This window comes from Orbicella franksi, chromosome 14, assembly GCF_964199315.1.
Source record: "Orbicella franksi chromosome 14, jaOrbFran1.1, whole genome shotgun sequence".
Classification (NCBI taxonomy): Eukaryota; Metazoa; Cnidaria; class Anthozoa; order Scleractinia; family Merulinidae; genus Orbicella; species Orbicella franksi.
In genome coordinates, this window is record NC_138158.1 from 11653937 (window position 1) to 11670423 (window position 16487).

Below are 16487 nucleotides of genomic sequence, written 5' to 3' on the forward strand. Positions count from 1 at the left end.
AACCAAGGCTGCATGTCCATGTCGACCTATTAGCTATAGTATGGCGGATATCTTGCGCAACTCCGTCGCCATCACGCGTACGCACCCACGAGCAATACCGCTAGCCATGATAATCATAAGAAAATCAATTCATGGGTTTCCTCTTTTTTTTTTCCTATATAGGTATGGTGCTCTGCTTGTTGGCCCTTTGGGCCGCCGGAGCTCAACTATGACAAACCTTCGGGCAAACTAACTTTTGGTCTGGGAGAATTGCCTTTTTTTGGGGGGCGAAACGATTTTGAGATCGGGCGAAACGACCGCAATTCTAACCCATTGTGCCCTGAATAAGCGGGAATATGCAGCTGAATAAGTCAGAGACGGTCTGTAGCCACATGCGAAGTGGTTCTTTGTCTAATTTTGTATCTTAATATAAAGATACAATAAAATGATATTGACTGAATGTTTTTTTGGTGACAAATTTTTACTATGGTATTAATTTAACTCAAAACTTGAATAACATCATTAGCAACGAAAGCACAGACAGGGACACTAACACATACAAAAAGAAAGAGGCAGAAAATTAACATGATGTAATTGCTGATTAAGAACAGGCCAAAATGTCTGCAGAACATTTGTCGGTATACCTCTGAAGCCTGCAAGTGTCTCAAATGCTTGTGGACGGGTGTGGAAAAAACCGAGCAGTCTCCCCAATGGCAGGGGGACTCCCATATATAAAGGATCTGGGTGCTCCAAAGAACCCCTAGGAGGTACCAAGCTCCTGTTTTGCGGGCTTGGCTTAAAATTTTTTCACCCCCCAAGAGGTATCAATTCTAAAACAACACATTAAAACTCTACTAATACCATAAAAGGTACTGCAAAAGCTCCTGCTGTGGACCTTTTGAGGCTGAACGCCCCAAGAGGTACCAAAACCGCTTTTTACACGAGCAACCAGTCCTGAGCCCCAACATACCCACTTTGATAGTTAGCACCCTTACAAATAACGCAAGGCGTTTTTAACAGTTTTTCACGTACATATTTCTTTCATGCTAAAGCAATAACTCAGCTATAATATGAAAAGTTCCAGTTTTATTTGGCTTAGCTCATTTCCGTTGGTACGGTGTCAATGATTATTTGTTATAGTTAACCTGTTATTCGCTGGCAAATGGCTATCATTCAGACTACTGAAAGATTTTACGCAAGTTTCCTATAATTATTTTACTTTTTTGTATACCCTCTATACCCCAAGAATGGACTTTTCATCTCCAGGCTAGACATTCTTATTTTTCTACCAACTTCCTATAGTACACAGTGTCATATGATCATATGATTGTCAACCACATACAATGTTACAGTGATTTGTTCATCTATTAACTGATTGTGCTTTCCTCGTCCAAAACGTTGGGAATAAATACAAACCTGTGAAGAACATGTACAAAAGATTTACTGCAAATAGAGGTTCCTTACTCAATAGGAAATAATCAAATAAAAGCTAGATCTACTAGGCCTACTCTACTATGCAAAGCAGGAAGCAGAGCTTCTTTTTATGATAATCAATATCATGCAGCCAGAAAATGGTCATACACTGACTCAGACTGGCATAACTGTTTTTCAAAATATAAACATGACGTTATATAGTTGTACATAGCCTGCAGAGCAGGCGAGATTTTTTCGAGTGAGCGCTCACATTGTGAAAAGTTTAGCCGCCATCTTGAATTTTTCATGCAGTGGAGGACTGGAGAGAGAAAGAAAGTTTTACCAAGGGGGTGAATGATAGGCAAGAGGAAGGATAGGGGAGGGGGTGGAGCGAAGAAAATCTCTTCATTTTTCCCTTCCCCCATCCCCCACCGTCTAACATGGTGGTCGCAAGGTTGTAATGCTAACTCGCCCCAATAAGACGCCTGCACTGCAGGCTAAGTTGCACATAGAACTAACCAGCTAGTCTACTGAATGACAATCTAAAATAATACTAACATGCTAACACTTGTCTAGACTAACTTTCATACCTAACTTGTATATGAACTTAAACCTATTCATTTATTGATACCTTATAATGCATAGCAGTGCTAAAATTGAAGTAAAGCCAGCAACACAGTGATGACCACCATTTCCTACCCTATAATTTCCACCTCTCGCAGGCTATTAAAACTCAGTCTTCTTTTACAGAACGTTTGGCATCATTGCATGCTACAGAAAGTGTGTTACCTAAGGTTAGAGCATGCTCAGTTAAACCTTTTCCTTCACAAGTGAGGAAAATAAAATGTATTTTGAAACTGAGAACAGCTAAAAAATTTTTTAACTGCTGGACGTAACTATCTTTTGCATGGCACAAGATCACACCAAAGGGCATCATAACACTACCACAGAAAATTACTGTTCACATCAATTTTCAATTAAATGCTCACCAAAAGATATAGTGACTCTTGTTGACAACACATTACTCACTCTGAAGGTGAAAGGGTCAAATGAGATGAGTTAATGAAGACATAATAAATGAAAGAATGTTAATTAATTAATTAATTGATTAATGTAACATAATTTGGTAGACAATATAATATACAATGTAATTTGGTAGACTTACTGGTATGTTGTTTCCCAATCTAGAACACACACGTAATTTTCAGGGAGTTCTATCTGGGGTCTAATAGATTTAATCATATCTATGAAATACTCAATTCTGATTGTTTCTTGGCATGCCTATCTGCATGGGTTTTAATAAAATTGTTCAAAGCAGCTTCTGATAGTGTAGTAGGCAGCTATCACTACATGATTAGATTAACATGTACCAAGATGGCGGTCATTAACAATAAAAATCTTTCAATTGATACTGTTGCAAAACCAATCCTTGTTGAAAACCTACTACTTCTCCCCTGTTCATTATTATTTTACTTACTTGATAATCAACAGCTACTAAAAAAGACAATCACTTTGATGTTTTAGTTATTCTAGGATGAACAGTGAGGAATTTAATGGAATTTACAACTTTCAGCTGTTGTTGTTGTTGCTGTTGTTTTTTTTACAAATTTTGCAACTGAAATTTAACAGAAAGTGGTAAGGGACCTTATAGGCAGAGATAGACTAACAGTAACAGTGTCTTATTGAAACCCCTGCTATTTGTCACATAGTCAGCAAACCATCTGTCCAATTACAGGTGACCAATGACACCTTTTTGAAATTTGATACTTGTAATTGGACAACTACACCATTTGTGTGTCAATTATGTGAACTTAAATGGTTTCCTCCTTGATGTTTCCCTAATGATTGTAAAACTCAAGGAAAATACTACTGACTTTTTCATGAGTTCTAAGACTTCTTAATCTGAAAATTTGTTAATGGTATGTAGATCATTTAGTAATTAGACCTTGTGCAGTATTGTAACTTGCCTCATGCTGTGTGCTTGTCTGACTTTGAAATTAATTGCTCCATTACTTCCTAAATTGTACTCCACTTGATTTGATTACTATTACTAATCTGTATCTACACATAGTGTACATACTTTACATGTATATCGTTTGCTCTATTTTCCAGTTTTGTACCACAAGGTTACTTTCTCTATTAAATTTGAATGTAATGTGATAATTATTATAATCGTCCACTTCTTCCATCTGACACTGCTCCCCAAATGTCAAATACAAAGTCATCAGGGAACTGGAAGTCAGAAAATTCTTCATCCACAGCAACAGCAAAATCACTTGGATTAGAAAGTGACTTACCCTTCATCACCAGTGTCTCAGCTAAGAAACAAAAACGGATTATCTTGAGCATGATTATAAATAAAATACTGAATTTATCTCTGTTCATTCACACAACAAACTGTTTTGCTTCAATTTTCCTTTGCAAAGAAAGAGAAAAAGGGAATTCACCAGGCAATGATCTTATAAACACAGATAGAGACATCGCTTGGTTGATCACAACCTCTTATGAGTAGCCACAGAAATGAAAAAACAATCACAGAATGGAAGAAACGGTGACAGCACATTTTAAGCATCACAGCAACACTAGAAATATGATCAATCAATCAATCAAAAAGAATTTTAAAAAGCATCAAAGTTTACCCAGCTGAGGGGAAACACCCCTCTACTAATATTGGGGACATTTAATATATAGAAGCCTACTATTAACAAACTGTATACAATACTGATGTTATATCCCCAGCAGGGGACTCCCATATGAAAAGGTCAGGGATGCTCATCAGAAAATTTAAAGTAAACCCCAAAAGGAGACCAATCTGGGCGTGGCTTGAACTTTATTTGACTCCTAAAAGAAGTCACTTAAGGTCATTCCCCAGTATTGCATTGTGCATCCCTACTGCACATAATTTCACGCATGATTAGCGCGTGTGCATAAAAAAATGGCGGGTTTTTCTTTACGGCTGGACCTCGCCACAGAGGTAAATTGTCATTTTCTCGCAAATGAGTATGGTTAACTACCATTTTTTTCCTGTTGTTTTGAATTGAGTAATAAATTTCTCTGTGTAAAATAAATATGGACCAATTCTCAGGGTAGAACAAAAAACAATCGTCAGAAACATGAATTTAGCAAGCAATCATGACTACAATCATGGTGCTATTATAAGGATTTATTGGGTATATACAAGGTGCTACTGCTCCTAAACGAACATGGGGACCCCTCATTTTTATTTCAAAATTTAAGTTCCTATAATATAAACAATCAATAGGCAAAGTTTCACAAAATCTCGGTGCAGGTTCTATTTCAGTGGAGTGACCTTAAAAAGGACTAGGCTTGATTACCAGCTGCTGTTCAGGAAAGGAGCCCATGCTAGTAGACCGAAATTGAGAGACTGGTGGAAATCTAGCCTATAACCAGAGATAAAAGTGTTTTTCAGCTATTATTTCTTCGAGTTGACCCTAGAAGATACTTTGAAGGCTAAAAACAGTGGTCTTTTGTCACGAACACCCTAAGTGAGACCAGAATTATTGATTTATACCCCTAAGCGAGATGACAAACATCCCTGACCTTTTACTATGGAAGTCTCCCATCCCCCCTCCAATATATCTTTTTTGGAACTATAAGAAATCAGCAAATCAGCATACCATAGTTACATAATTATCTTTTCTATAATCAATGTATCATCCGTAAAGTGTAAAAATATCACTACATCATTCCTGCACTACTATTTTAATCACATGTTAATACAGACTGATTGTGAAGGTATCACTTCACAAAAGAGATAATGTAAAATCACATTACTTGGGTAAGATTTCCACATGATGACATCAGTCTCGGATATAAGTACATGTAGTAAATGTGGAGTGACTTTCAGCCTTGGTGATAAGTGAAACTGGGATCATGTCAATTTAATTTTCTTGAACTTCAGTAATTAAAATTACACTAAATAACTTTTAAAATATTTCATTATCTTTAATTTTCAACAGTATACCTAAATCTGGATCTCTTATTCCAAGGAAGCTTTCCAACAAGTCATCTATTTTCTGAGCAGCTTTGACTTCCCATGCTGGGGCCTACAGATTAAAGATGGTTGATTTTATAAAGTCAAGTTAGCCACACAGCTATCTTAGGATATTTCATTTTAACACACTCAATTGCCTGATAGCAGAATGATATTGTTTATTCTCAAAACTTTTAAAACAATATAGTCTCCTCCCATGGAAAGCATAACCCTTAACAAACAAAAAACATCATATGATATGACCACATGATAAAATTACTGTGGAAAATTGGTAGTTTTCTTTACAGTTCTGAGCTCTGATGTGATTACAAAATTTAATGTTACCAAAATGCAGCACAATACCTCTTCAGTCTCAACAACAGGTGGACCCTTGGATCGCAGTCGAAGAGTTGCCTTTCCACTTCCCACTGCATTAGCAGCTGCTGGGGATTCAGCCACAGAACTTGCTCCACGACTTGCTGTTCTCGGGCCAATACCCTCTGCAAAATAATCACAAGAATTCTGGACATGTTTCTGTAAAGAGACAAGGAACTCCTTCAAACATATTTAAAATCTTAAGGCTGTGTCCTGGGTTTGTTTCTTTTGTATTGAAAAATGTTAACTTCACTTCACAAATTGTACACCAAGAGGCCTGAAAAAGTCTGCTGGGCCTTAAAAACTCCTTCAATTACCCGGGGTAAGAAAGATTACACCGTTTTTTACTCCTGAGCTAATTATTATTATAGCAGAGCCCCATACTCATATAGGAAAGAAAAGGGAACCCATGAGTTGATTTTCTCATGGTTATCATGGCTAGCGGTATTGCTCGTGGGCGCGTACGCAGGACAACAGCAACGACGGCGACGACGGAGTCATGCAACATGGCGGCCATACTCCAAAGTAATAGGTTGACAGAGACATGCACTCTTGGTTTACCGTGCACTCCTTTGATATTGGACATCCATGTTACGATCAATTGACACCTGTCAAAGCAAGGTATCTGCTGACCAGTATCATGTGACCATATCACAGGCTCAAGATTACAGCTCATTAAGGTGAAGTACTTTTCTGAAGTTGACCACTGACCAAGTGCTGGCTTTTTCGATTGGATTGCGGGCTCATGTCAGGTGAACTTGTTGAAAACAGGGCAGGATTGTTCGGAAGCTGGTTAAAGCTAACCCAGGATTAAAAGTTAACCGAATTATAACTTTTTTCCCCTATACAAATGGTTTTTTAAAGCTCAAAACAGAAGGTTAAACAACATACAGAAAACCTCACTTCAAAGTTAAAAAAATCAAATCAAAATTTTACCTTTTCCTAGGTTAGCTTAATCGGTTCTGAACAACCTGGCCCAGGAGCTATGCTTTTAGGCTGGCCTAAATCTACATATTATTTAATTCAGAGGGGGAAAAACACTTGGGAGACAAAAACAAAAGCAACTTCATGACAATGCATGACAATCACAGCTGATCATCATTCCACACATGGTAAATAGAATACATGACCACCTGACCTCATAGTCTGATAACGATCTAGAAATACTGTATGCACTCAAAATTTCCCAGTTGATATGTTCTACGGGTACATCTTAAACATGTGCAACATTTACTATATTGTGAGAAACATTCACCAGCATCATTCTTTGTATTGCAATAACAACTCTGCATTATTAACATTGTGACATTGGCAGTTCATTGCATTGCCAGTATTTAATACATTTCCTTTGGATTTCTGTAAATAAAAGGAAACAGAACACACGAGTAGCCATCTCACACTAAAAAGATGAAAATACTGTGTGAATGACATACGGTAAACACCCACAGAAAAGAACAAGTGGATTAAGACCATCAGGCTGGAAGTTGGCCAGTAAAGCACGATATAGACCGGTCGGTATATGAGAACCAATTCAGCCTGATAAGTAAAACAAGTTCTTAAATAAAAAGAAAGAGGATGCCAGAATAAGAATACAAAGCTCTCATATTTAAGTACTATGGTATTATATTAGTAATAACATGTATTTATCTTTATTTTACATTTATGTTTTAGTGTTAGTAATAAAACATTGTATGTTAATTAATTTTTAAACCTCTGCTATTATATGGCTTGTATTTGTAGCCGATATACCTCTAGTAATGTACATGTATAATATATAGTATTTCCGAGACAAGTATTAAGAACATTTTAATTTTCAGGCTGATTTCTCACTAAGTACCCAGTAAATAAGAATTTGATCAGCCTGAGCCCTGAAATCATAGGTTCTTATATGTGAGTGTTTCAAGGCCCACTATCCCCCCAATTTTTTTCCCTTAATAAAATCTCCTAGTTTCCCTGATTACTTCAGAGAAAGTATTATCTCAATTGATAAAATCCCTTCATTTCTACAGGGGTTTGAACTTGTAATTTCTATGTTCACGACCATGCAAAGTGGGATCTGGGTCGGGCTACTAGTGATGTCACTTTGGGAACTGGGCTAAAACACTCAGGAGACTTCTGACTGAGCTGCGAGCGCTGTCAAAACATTTTTGGGTTATATGCGATTCAGATTTTATCATTTATTATTTGTTTAGAAAAGTCTCCATTTCGAGTACAAAAAACGCGATGCATTTAATTTACCGTATAATTTCCTCAACTATAGTTTCCATTATTTATTTCGGTCTGGGACTCGGAGGATCGTTTGAGCTCAGAATAGTCAGATGGCTTCCAGCTTATCCCAAATTCATGTGTTATGCAGTACCTTGACAATGTCAAACTTTTCACTAGAGATAGAGAAGAATACACAGGCCATGAAATTCTCTAGGTTTTTACAGTAGCGGCGAACCTGAGATCAAAGAAATCCTTGATGGCTCCCAGGCCTTAGCTTCGCACAGATCAGGCCACTTCTTTGGTCTTTTTCTCATTTCTGGTCGAGTTTCATTGAGATAGAGGTTTTGAATGAAGAGGAATACTCTATCCTAAGCATCCTGTATTGCTACAGCCTCCAACAACACATCTTCCTTGCATTCTGCAACGATTTTGACACACACTATCGCATGTTCGCATATGTTCCTCTCAGAAACAAAATATTGTTATTCCTGAAATGATGTCAGAAGCCAACTCGTTCCATTCTCTGCTATTTTTTTGTCGTGAACATGGAAAAGGGCAATTTTATAAACTTTGAAAATTCATAGAATATTAACGAAAGTAGCTAATATGATTATTTTTTCAAAGTGATGATCAGGAGAAAAAGGAAATTTATATACATTGCTCGATTCTGATTGGCCAAGAATAGTGAAGTTCAAGTGTAACACTAGTACAAAAAGTGTAACACCAGTACAAATTACACATCGTAATTCTGGATTATGATTGGCTGAAAGACAATACGAAATTTTCTCAGCCAATGATATCTGGTAAAATGATGACGAAAATTTTGTGCAGAGACTTTGAAAAACGTTTCCTCAAATGAGAAAAAAATGGCTTCAAGAAAGATCTTCCAGCACTTCCTCCACGCGAATATTTTCATGTTTATATTTATTAATAAGTAATCATACGGTTTTTCTTGGAATAAATTTGTACTTAGGAGTTTTTCAAAAAGCTCACTCCTGCAAATTTATTCCAAATTGAACGAGAAAAACCATATGATGACATATACAAATTTATATGTATTTATAAGTCTTGCATACCTAGACATAAAAAGGAAACTAAATTCAATATATTTACACTAAAGTAAAAGAGGAACAGATTATTCATACCATTTTAAATACATCAACATTTCAATAACCACTGACAATTAAACATCAAAAGTTGTATGTTCCAAGTTTTGCTGAGGAGTTGCCAGCTTATTGAGGGGAGGGGGGCTTGGATAAAAAAAAACCTTGAGTAAAGTAAAAACTAACTCAGCCTAGGCCACCTAGTTAATGAATAAATAAAACAATATTGATAATGATAATGATGATGATGAGGATGAGGAATTTATCATTCTACCAAACTATATTAATCTGGAAATACAAGTAAAATAAATTGATGTCTGCTATTGGTCATGAGTTACTCTAGAGTGGAAAATGTTCACTTGTCAAAGCCTGTATTCATCAAAAAATAAAAGTAATAAGAAGCATCCAGCTCCAATGATGTTGAACTTACCAAAGCCTCTCATTGGTTCAACTAACTGAAAAGAGATTTGCTCTCCCACTGGAAGCTCTCGTAACATCCGTGCTACATCATAGTGTCTTGTACCAATAACAGCTGTGTTGTTTATAGCTTCAATATGATCTCCAACACAAATCTGAGCCACTTCATCTGCAATGCTTCCTTCTTTGATGCGCTTGATAAATGCACTTCCTGCCCCATTATCTGTTATCGTAAGACCCAAAGCTGGACTTGTTTTAAGTACTTTCACAGTTTTCCGTTGTCCTTTTGTGTGTGCAAAAATAAAGTCATCAAGTCCAATTTGACCTCCAAGTAACCTTTCCATGTCTATTCTAAACGTATTTAGTGTGCAGAACAAGATCTATAAATAGAAGAAATAAATTTTCTTGGTTTAAATCATTGCGCATCAAAACAAGTTTCCCATTACGCCTGTTACCATAACATTGCATAGATCCGTTAATACTCTCAGCTTACACAGCCTTTTTCTATTACTGCTGTCAAAAATTAGTACCAGCCCTGTAATAGCCACTGCTCCCAACTATCGATTTTAACTCCAAATCAACAGCATGACAGTGAAACAATGACACAACCTTCCTGTTGAGAAAATTTGTCACCACTTCAACGCCACCAACAAATATCACCATTTAATGTCAGTTTCTAACACATTTACATGTGCTCCAGAGTAGTACATGTGATCACAGTTTTAGAAACTATTCATACATGCTGTGATTGGATTAAATATAATATGAACAATTGCAAATAGCAAAGATCAATAATAACGGTAAAACACACCATTGTGGATGAGAGGATTCTGTCAGTTTCACTACCTGTTCATTAGTCTCCAGTTGATCTTAAAGCATTTCACCACTGCCCCCAACCCCCCTTCTACCTACTCGTAGTTTACCCATGATGATGACTAAAGATGATCTGCTTTAGCATTGCAGAGGAACTTAATACTCCTCAACCATGGAACCAGAAGTTTTCTTTCTTTCTTCTGCCTCTGAAGCAACAAAGCTGTCACAATCATTAGTCAGAGCAAATGGGAAGTTTCTCTCCATAGTCATGAAGTGACTCATTTTCCCCACTTCCCAGCTTACATTTGACTGAGAAACAGAAAAGAGAAAACCTCTGGAACCAGAGTAATAATTATCAGTCCACTAGGTTTCTGTTACCACCCATCCACTTTGCAGTTATAAATCTTGCACTTTAGGCATAAGAATCGTGTAGTCTCAGTAGGCAGGTACATATATATGTGTGGTGTACATGAAATGCAGTTGCCTAGCAACTGGCTTCTTATGCAGTCCACCATACATTTCCTACACGAATAAGTTAATAACTCATTAAGGCAAATGAAACTCAACCAGTATGAGGTCTTGGACTCTATCAAGCCTCCAATGGCTACTTTTAATAATTTGATAATTTTTTCCCTTCATTTTTTATATACCAGTATATATATAAGCATTTTACATTTCTTTTTATGTATATTTTTCACCAGCTATGAACTGTAATGAATACATAAAATTAATATAAGTATTAACTTGCTCAGCACGGTACACATCTAATACAATGTTTGATGTGACTACAATCCTATGTAAGGTTATACCAGGAAACAATGATGTAGCCATCCTTACTACATAACATTATTATTTGTTTACATAGCAAGCACTTGGTTTTCATCAGAATTTATTTTATTAAAGAGTGGAACGAGATCCCTAAGGATTTGGCAGAAGCGAATGATTTTAACATTTTTAGAGATAAACTGAGAAGGCTCTTTAATATACATGTAAGTCTCTTAGCTTTGAATTGTATTTTTAATTTTATTCTCTGATGTTTTCACCCTTAGATTGTGAATATTAATTCTTTTTTAGGAGGGAATGTCCTCGATAGGGATAACCTCTGACGTTTCCTTTTATGTTTTCTTACATAATAAATTTTGATTTTATTGTATTGCATTGTATAATAAGAAAACCATTTAACCTAATAAATTGCACTTACTTGAAAGAGTTAATTTTAAACAAGAATCAAATCCTAATGCTAAAAGGTCTAAAAGATAGGTAACTAAAAATACAAACCGTAACTTACAAAATCTAATTCAGCTTGCAGGACATGCATGAACATGACCTTAACTTATTGCTTAAGTTCCAAATAAGATTAAGCTAATGCAACAATGATATCGAGACAGTCCGTCATCAGTTGTAACAAAGAAGCCACCTCTAAAGTTAAGGTAATTGAATCTCTCCACAGAAAAGAAACAGCTGTCTCAAGCATCAGTTTTATCAGAATCCTACTGATATTAAGCCTATATGTATTAATACAGTAAGAGGGCTAATGTTAGATATAAGCTTAAGCTTAGTTGGTTCACTAACCTCATTAGCTTGAATTTTGAATACTTCCCCGAGTTTCTGGTAGAGTTCCTTTACATTAGTAAACCCTTCCACTTTTCCAGTAGGGCTTCCATGGGCCAACTGACAATAAAATACAAACTTAGGAGGAGGAGGAGGTGGTGCTGGTTGCTGTCTTAACTCGGGTTGTGGCTGAGGAGGGATTCTCGAAGCATTTGAATTGGAAGTCTGCTGCTGCGCCGGGATTTGAACAGGAGGCTGTGTAACTGTGTTTTTATGTGAACTGTTATCCGCTCCAACACCAGAAAATCGATTACTTGATTGTTTCTTATCTCCATCACCTTTACGAGAATCGCTGAAGTTTGCTCCTCCTTTCTTAAAAAGCGGCATTATTAAACCGAAAAAAATTTAGAGTACTATTTACTAAACATCTGTAATCGACCACATCTCCCGTGAACGACCGCAAACTCATCCCCAGTCTTTTGTGAGATTAAGCCGGGAGAGTTGGGGAAAAGAGGAGCATAAGATCAAGAGCGACACACAAGAGCAATAGAGCAGCGCCGTGGGTTAATACAAAAGGGCCTAGAAGGTTTAATAGAAACCTTCGAAGGTAAGGCCCAGTTCAGACTCCGAACTTTTCATGAGCCGAACTTAATTCGAATTTGGACCGACCCAAATTATCAAAAGTACTCCTGTTGATTCAGACGTCGAACTTAATTCACCGAACTTAATTTAGTTCGAACCAAAACACATCGAAACATCAGCGGTTTTCAGACAAGGTGTATGCATTAGGTTCGGCTCATGAAAAGTTCGACGTCTGAATTAAAGCCGTTCGAAAGCCGAAATTCCCGGCTGAGCTAGGCGGGAAGAACGGCTGAGCCGTTCCAAATTCAAATAGCCGTTTTTAACTGATTCAGACGCCGAACTTTTCATGTACTTAATTCAACGTATTAGGTTCGGCTCATGAAAAGTTCGGCGTCTGAACTGGGCCTAAGTAAATTTAAGTTATTGACATTTTTCAGGAGCCCATCACTATAGGGGCGTGCAATTCCCATGTCTCGGCATTTTTACAGACCGGTCTACTTTTAGGATTCTTTTCCTGCGAAACAGGTCAGTTGCGATCGGTAAGTTGTTTTTCTTTTTAATCTTCCGGTGAAACGATGACGTCATTTAAGTCCGTGCTTGTGATTGGTCACTGAGGTTCCTGCAGGGGTCTGAATTCGCGGCAAATTCAAACTAAAAATAGATCGATCTGAGAAAACGCCGTGACAAGAATATGTATGGGTTATTGACCAAGTGTGAGGTCAAGATGGCTGGATATAGGCCAAGTTCTTTTTTTGCGTGTTTATGGACCAAGGCGGAGTCGAGGTGCATAAACTCGCAAAAAAAAGAACGAAGCCAATATCAAGCCATCTTGACCGAACAAGCATTTTTTTTTTTTTTATTATTATTATTAATTATCTATTTTTTACAGCACGCATACTTACATTATTAATTACAAAAAACTACGTATAAAACTACAACAATACAGCTACTTACGCTAATTACAACTTGCTCTAATTACAATGCTTGACGGAACAACAGTATTATTTAAACCGCTTACGTTACACTACTTTTTAATCGCGGACAATTACTACAAACTTTTACTACGGTTACTAGAACTAGTGAAAACTGCAAAAAAAAAAAAAAATGACAAAAAAGCGACAATTTACAGTATATTTAGCTATATTTACAGTTTAACTTGCACCTTTGCTCTGCTAGTTTCTATTTCTATTTTGTTTTTAAGGATAGCCAAGAAAGCGTCTAAGAAATAATCTTCCTCATTTTTTGAAGCGGTGTAAATATAATATTTTGCAATTATTGTACAGAGGTTTAAACCGAGACACAGAGGCACGGTGTCTGTGATGCCGTAAAGTATTTGTGCTTCAGAGAGCGTGATTACAGTATTGTTTTTTCTGTACCACCAATCAGTAAACTCTGTCCAAAACAGCTGGACGTTGGGGCAAGTTACGAAGAGATGTGTAATTGTTTGCTTTTCAGCACATAAATGACAGCGGTCGTGCTCTTTAATATCGAATTTATGTAATGCAGCATTGGTGGGTAAAATATGGTGTACAATCTTGAACTGAAACATCGAGAGTTGAATATCTTTAGTGGCCTTGAAAGGCATCATGTACGTTTGATAAATTTGCTGGTCGTTCAAATTAGCTCTTTTCAGTCTTTTTTCGGCGGTGGCAGAAACGAACTTCTTTTCAACAAGGTAGTTAGTAGCAAGTTTGCAAGAGAGCTTCTCAAGGGGAATTCTATCCATGTTTGTAGGTTCCTTCGAATGCGGCTGTAATTTGCCTTTCAAAGTTTTAATCCAGTTAGATGGAATTGCTTGGCGACCGAACAAGCATGGTCAATAAAGGATTTATTATATGGCTTTTCGGGGAAATTTATCTTGCGGGACACGGCGGGTAGTCCCGAGCGGGCAAGATAGCTCCATCTTGCCCGCTCGGGTAGCCAATCACAGCGCAGGATTTGATTCATCTTGCCCGCTCACGGATAATTGCACATCCCTGGTGATGAGCTCCTGCATTTTTATAATGAAAATAGATCGCATTTTTTTTTGAAGGGATAAAGTAAAGTAAAAACAAGCCTTCTTTCAATGAGTTTTCCCTGCAAACATCGTCTTTGCGAGTTTCCAGATACCGATGTGCATTACTTTTGAAAATGTTTGAATCCATTTCAATACGCTTTATACGATACCATACCATAAAGCTGAGTTCATGAGTAACAGTCATGATCAAACTTTAGCAAGCTACCGTAAAATAAAAAAAAAACCGTTTCGAAATGAGCTATAGCTGCATATGTTGATCGAAATAAATTTTTTTGTTTTTATTTGGTTTACAGGTAAATGGGCCTACAACTCAGTGGATGGGCTTAAAAGCGGCAGTTGACGGTATTTACCAAAAAACATTGACTCTGCTTCGGCATCTCTTTTCTTATTATCGTATGTTTACTAACTTAGTCGGGAAACAATATCTTCACTCGATGTTTGAAAAGTTCGCAAAAAAAAGCTAAGCTAGGACTAACATGAAGCCATGCAGTTCGACTGCGAAAACATCAAGAATACACTTGACCAAAACTTTGCATGGAAACGCATAATGTTACAGTCGAACATCCACGAGCGGTCACCTCTCTTCAACGGCCACTTTTTTTGTCCCGGCGGATAGTCCATACATTCACTCTTATTTTAACCTCTCTACAACGGCCACCTCTCCACAACGGCAACGGCTACTAAAGTGCGTCCCAACTGCCCAAATATTTGTAGGAAGTACTCTCCCCCCGGGGGCTCAAGCTTGGGAAATTCGTCAAATAGAAAAGCAAAATGACTTCAGTGGAATCGGCTAGCATTCTCAGAGAAATATAGTTTACTGTTAAGAGGTTTGAATACTACTGTTAGACTATTGTTAGAAAATCTGTGAAAATTTTGGACTGCGTGGAATTGAAGTCACGATAACTATATGGTGAGAAGACTGGGTTTTTGACTGTTCCCACGATTAACAGTTCACAAAGGGAAAGTGAGAACAGTTGCTTGTTCTGGTTTTGTCAGTGTGCCGCTCGTTTTGATTGCTGATATTTATTTTGCCATCTCGCCATCTATATGACTATGGTTTTCAGCATAACCACTGACTTTCTTTAATTATTCTGTTCAGTTTGACACTCTGAAAACTGCAGTGAGTTTAATTTTGAGCTTGCTATACGTGTTGAAGACGTCCTACGGAGACCATCTTGAGCGGAAGTAGCTGGTTGTTATACAGAGGTGACCGTTGTCGGGAGGTTTAAGGTGGCTGAACACAGTTTTTGATACCTATGTTTCATTCATTCATGAATAAATATAAACGGGCCTCTAAAATCGCTTTTGTCGATTTTGTAGAAATCTAGTCATTAGATTTTCTTTATAATTTGCATGCAGCAAGCTTGTAACAATACTCACAAGTTAACACCATTTTGATAATAATTTAACAGAGAGATCTTTAATTATCCCTTGTTGAAGGTTCACTGGAATATCCAGAATTTCCTTTGTTAAAGTTCAATTTTTGTCAATACTCTAGTTACTTATTTCCTAAAGTATTTTTGTGCCAAATTTCGTGAAATTCTAATGAGTGGTTCTCGAGGAAAAGACGTATTTCCGAGAAAGCAATTTTTTATTCAATCGCAATTTTTAATGCATTTAATTGGGTTCTTTCGGTAAAAACGAAAAAGCTGAGAATTGCTGGGTTCTTTGCATCGTTACCTTTTGTAACATATCTTTGCAATAAAAGATTAAAACGGTCAATACACTGCGTTCAATTATAGAGAAAAATAGCACAGATAATGCGGGCATTGGACAAATAAAGTGATCGCTCTATTGACGGCATGTTTGTTTTTTTGCAATCCTTGTGCGCGCGCTGAATCGCATCAGCAAAAGCGCGTGCAAAAACTGTGTTTGGCCACCTTAAATATGAGTATATACGCTGTAGATCAAAGAAAGTTCCCGTCCCTTGTCGAGTAGTCACTTGAGAGTTGATCGACAGTCCAGGATTCGATTTTACCTTAAATAGACCGTGACGCTTAAACGAACGTTTAAATACATGTGATACATGTGTGGT

The 16487-nt window shown here is 37.1% G+C and overlaps 1 protein-coding gene and 1 long non-coding RNA gene across 2 annotated transcripts; one reads left to right on the forward strand and one right to left on the reverse strand.

Annotated features, from left to right (window-relative positions):
- Positions 1–285: 285 nt before the first annotated feature.
- LOC145467705 (PDZ domain-containing protein GIPC3-like) lies at positions 286–12241 on the reverse strand. The gene is made up of 5 exons (XM_081451308.1): positions 11875–12241; positions 9503–9869; positions 5750–5886; positions 5378–5459; positions 286–3710 (listed from the first exon to the last, which is right to left on the reverse strand). Exons 1-5 carry the CDS (start codon positions 12238–12240, stop codon positions 3559–3561), a joined length of 1104 nt encoding a protein of 367 aa, XP_081307434.1. The 5' UTR covers position 12241; the 3' UTR covers positions 286–3558.
- On the forward strand, positions 5880–8446 carry LOC145467771 (uncharacterized). Its single transcript, XR_014042112.1, has 2 exons — positions 5880–8129; positions 8210–8446. It is a non-coding gene; the product is annotated as an uncharacterized LOC145467771 (long non-coding RNA).
- Positions 12242–16487: the final 4246 nt, after the last annotated feature.

Excerpts from the sequence above, each read along its gene's own strand:
- LOC145467705 (XM_081451308.1), bottom strand. The coding sequence starts at position 12,240 with ATGCCGCTTTTTAAGAAAGGAGGAGCAAACTTCAGCGATTCTCGTAAA. Across the intron at positions 9,870-11,874 it reads TCAAAATTCAAGCTAATGAG|ATCTTGTTCTGCACACTAAA; the intron begins GTTAGTGAACCA and ends TTCTATTTATAG. Across the intron at positions 5,460-5,749 it reads CTGTTGTTGAGACTGAAGAG|GCCCCAGCATGGGAAGTCAA; the intron begins GTATTGTGCTGC and ends TTTAATCTGTAG.